Genomic DNA, 3615 nt, shown 5'->3' on the forward strand with positions numbered 1-3615 from the left:
ATATGCGTTTCCTCTGGATTGTAGGAAGGATCATTACATCCCGCCCCGGTAACGTGACATCACCGGGCAGAAGAACTGCCTTGTGCTGCCGGACTCCAGGAAAAACACACAACCGTTTAACACCCACGAGTGGCGGTCCTCACCTCTCTTCATGCAAATCAAGCAGCCATGAGAAAATGGGAGATTAATCGACACATTTAGGTATGTTTACTTGAAATGATTGGTTATCTAAACAATTGTTCAACAGGGCTTAGTGCTCGACGCTTCCATTTGAATCGGGAATAACAATATAGATGTAATCCAACAGCGCCTGATGATGCTTCCGAGCCCGATCACATCAACGCCGTTTTCTGTGAAGGATATACTGAAACTGGAGCAGCAATCTCGCCACCTTCAATCTCTGCATCCCGCGCAACACCACGCACAACTGCATCCGGAACTGCAGGAGAGATTCCAGGCACCATCCTGTTTTCTCGGAGGTGGAGACAGCCCCGGCTTCTCAGACAACGACGAGAAGATGTCTTTCCTGAACTCTCTCTCCATGCAGGACAGTTTAGTGGAGAGCAGCCTTTCGCCTCCGATGTTCGTCCATCCGGGCCTGGGACACGTCGACACTAAACTTGAAGATGAACTTGAGGACCACGAAACGAGTGGGTGATTTTGTGTTTTACAACTGACGTGAATGAGTTTGAAACTGACGAGGAGATCGAACTGATCGTGTCTCTAAATATAAGACGGAGGGAGAAAGTAAGAAAGATTAAAAACTAGAAAAGTAATTCAAATGCCGTTGTATTTTTGATGAATAGACTAGTACCGTTTTTTTAAAACAATATTTAAAAATTGCATGAATCGTACGGCATAACATAAACATAAAACTAACTATAATAAGGTAATTTGCATTGACTATAGCATTGGGAAAGCGTAAATTAGGACTACCACACTCTTTTTGAAAAATGTTACAATTTTAATAAACTATAAGCTAGCTTTTGAAAAGAAAAACATATATTTCTGTTTTGTGATTGCATAAAAGAGCAGCTTTGGAAAATCCTATGAGGTAGGCCTATTTTTATACGTCTTCAATGCAAGGCGCCCTCGTAAAAGTATGTAATTGTGATAAAGTTATACAATTATCATAAAGCTGTATTATTTATACAATGTTTAATGTGAATAATACATGTTATGACACTTTCTATCACTTTCGTACTTTCTATCGGTCTAACCCTGCAAAGACATAGTAGAGCCCTACATACATTATCATAAATACATATATAAATACCATTGACTGACCACTTGTTTACTGTTTATGTATTGCACTACAAAATTAAATGATTCATCTACAAACCGCTGCACAATATACACTTACTCTTATAGGCTATATGTTCTCCTGTTTATATAAGTTATGTTGGTTGATCTTACAATACTATGCACTTTTACTTTTTTTATTTTATTGCTAATACAATTAAAATGTTATTTTTTTTTTTTATACATTATTTCTGTAAACAACAGCAACTGGATTATTTTCTGTCTGCAAGGTTGTATACGTGACATGAAATGTTGCTAAAGGCCTATAAACTCATCGCAATTGTATTGTTTGTTTGGTTTATGCAAGGAAATGCTTCTGTGAATTACGTGAAGTGAGAGTTAACAGAGTTAGCTCTGTGTATTTTGTGTCTCCTGTTTCTCTAGAGAGCTGCGGTGCCATCATCAGATCCCCGGAGTGTGAGGGCGAGGCGCACTCGGACACGGAGCGCGCGCAGCGGCAGAGGACGCGCAGGAAGCCGCGGGTTCTCTTCAGCCAGGCGCAGGTCTTCGAGCTCGAGCGGCGCTTCAAGCAGCAGCGCTATTTGTCCGCTCCCGAGAGAGAACATTTGGCTAGTACCCTGAAGCTGACATCGACGCAGGTCAAAATCTGGTTCCAGAACCGCAGATACAAATGCAAGCGACAGCGTCAGGACAAAACACTGGAAATGGCAGGACACCATCACCCGCCGCCGCCGCCCAGGAGAGTGGCGGTGCCTGTCCTAGTTCGGGATGGCAAACCGTGTTTAACGGGATCACAGAGCTACAACGCCACGTACGCGGTGAACCCAGGCCCCTACACATATAACGGCTACTCGTCTTATAATAACGCCGCGTACACAAACCCTTACAGCTGTACATATCCCAGCCTTCCTCCTCTCCCAGCAAACACATCCACTAATGCGCTGATGAGCATGAGTCTGAACAACCTCGGAACATATTCCCAACCTCAGACATCGCAAGGGACACCCGTGTCCGCGTGCCAAGGGACTCTGCAGGGCATTCGAGCATGGTAGTGTCATTGCAGCACCCGTCTGTATATAAATTGCAACTTTACAATAATAGCACACAACAGTTAGTCATGTTTTATAGGCCTAGGGTCCTGTATAGTCTACCTTTTCAGTATAAACTTGAGTGAATTTCTTCTAGCAACCTTTCCACGATGGCTGAACGAATGCACATGAATATTCATAAAAAATTTTGACCACCTATTTGGAACACACAGCCAACTCCCTGAACATTCGCCGGTCTAACTTTAGCCTGGCACCATGGTATCAGAGACAACTGTTTTCTCATTCATTGCACTTATCGATGAAATAGTTATTACCAAAGAAATGTTACGAATGTTGACAACGGTGTGTGTAATTTTGTGCAGACCTACATTGTAAAAATAAAAACAGTAAACTTTATTTTTAAAAGGTGATACTAAAATACTTACTAATACACGGGAATCTATAGCTACGTTTAAAAAACGATCAAGTGAGAGAAATAAATCAACTAATTTAAATCGAATACGTATAATTCAAGATAAAAAAAAAGTTTTAATAAGAGGAGGAAAATTTCAGAGAGAAATAAATCAATATAGTTAGGCAATAACCTACAAGCCAAATATATATATATGTGTGTGTATATATATAATTATTAGGCCTAATTTATAATGTTCCGTTCATTAAACAATCAAATATAAAGTCAGCTTATGTTTGAAATAAATTAGCCTTATTTTACTACAGGCTACGTTTAATTATCCATTTTTAATATTCAGAACTATAATTCGAATTTCTCAAGTCTCACGAAAACAATCGTTATATTGATAGACTCGGGCGTCTCACAAATCTACATTTAAACTAATCTTTCGCTTTTAATTCCCAGTTTTTTAAAGACAAAATGGTCACAAAATTAACGACAAGTAGCTTATTTCTTAGAAAGCAAATACTTACCTTGCTATAGGCCTTGTAAAGAATAAAACGTTTTGGTCAAGACAACTTTAAATCGATACTTTAATCCACGCAATACTCCGACTTTGAATGTCTGACAAGAAGTTAAACGTTTATATATAGGCCTATTTTGATAAGCATGATTGATTGTGTTTGGAATATGAAATACTTTTAATAACAATTCCACACATGCAATTAGTTTAAAATACATTCAGAGATAAGTACTTTTAGCAAGGGATACATGAATAGATGTCACACTTTCTGCCTCCTCCTGTTTGTTCTTCCTCCAATGGCTATTCTAATAGTCATTGCATGTTGTTGTTGTAAGATTTAATCGAATAGACTATAAATGGCACAAGTGTTTAATCGCATTACAAGCGTT

At 39.2% G+C, this 3615-nt stretch overlaps 1 protein-coding gene across 1 annotated transcript; it reads left to right on the top strand.

Moving 5' to 3' along the window:
• The first annotated feature begins 99 nt into the window (after window positions 1-99).
• Window positions 100-2708, top strand: LOC113092397 (homeobox protein Nkx-2.3-like). Its single transcript, XM_026257986.1, has 3 exons — window positions 100-201; window positions 308-650; window positions 1687-2708. The coding sequence occupies exons 2-3, from the start codon at window positions 314-316 to the stop codon at window positions 2313-2315; spliced, it is 966 nt and encodes a 321-aa protein (XP_026113771.1). The 5' UTR covers window positions 100-201; window positions 308-313; the 3' UTR covers window positions 2316-2708.
• The last annotated feature ends 907 nt before the right edge of the window (window positions 2709-3615 follow it).

Source organism: Carassius auratus, unplaced genomic scaffold, assembly GCF_003368295.1.
Source record: "Carassius auratus strain Wakin unplaced genomic scaffold, ASM336829v1 scaf_tig00214575, whole genome shotgun sequence".
NCBI classification, from domain to species: domain Eukaryota; kingdom Metazoa; phylum Chordata; class Actinopteri; order Cypriniformes; family Cyprinidae; genus Carassius; species Carassius auratus.

Coding starts and splice junctions, on each gene's coding strand:
- LOC113092397 (XM_026257986.1), top strand. CDS start 314: ATGATGCTTCCGAGCCCGATCACATCAACGCCGTTTTCTGTGAAGGAT. Junction 651..1,686: donor ACTTGAGGACCACGAAACGA/GTGGGTGATTTT, acceptor CTGTTTCTCTAG/AGAGCTGCGGTGCCATCATC.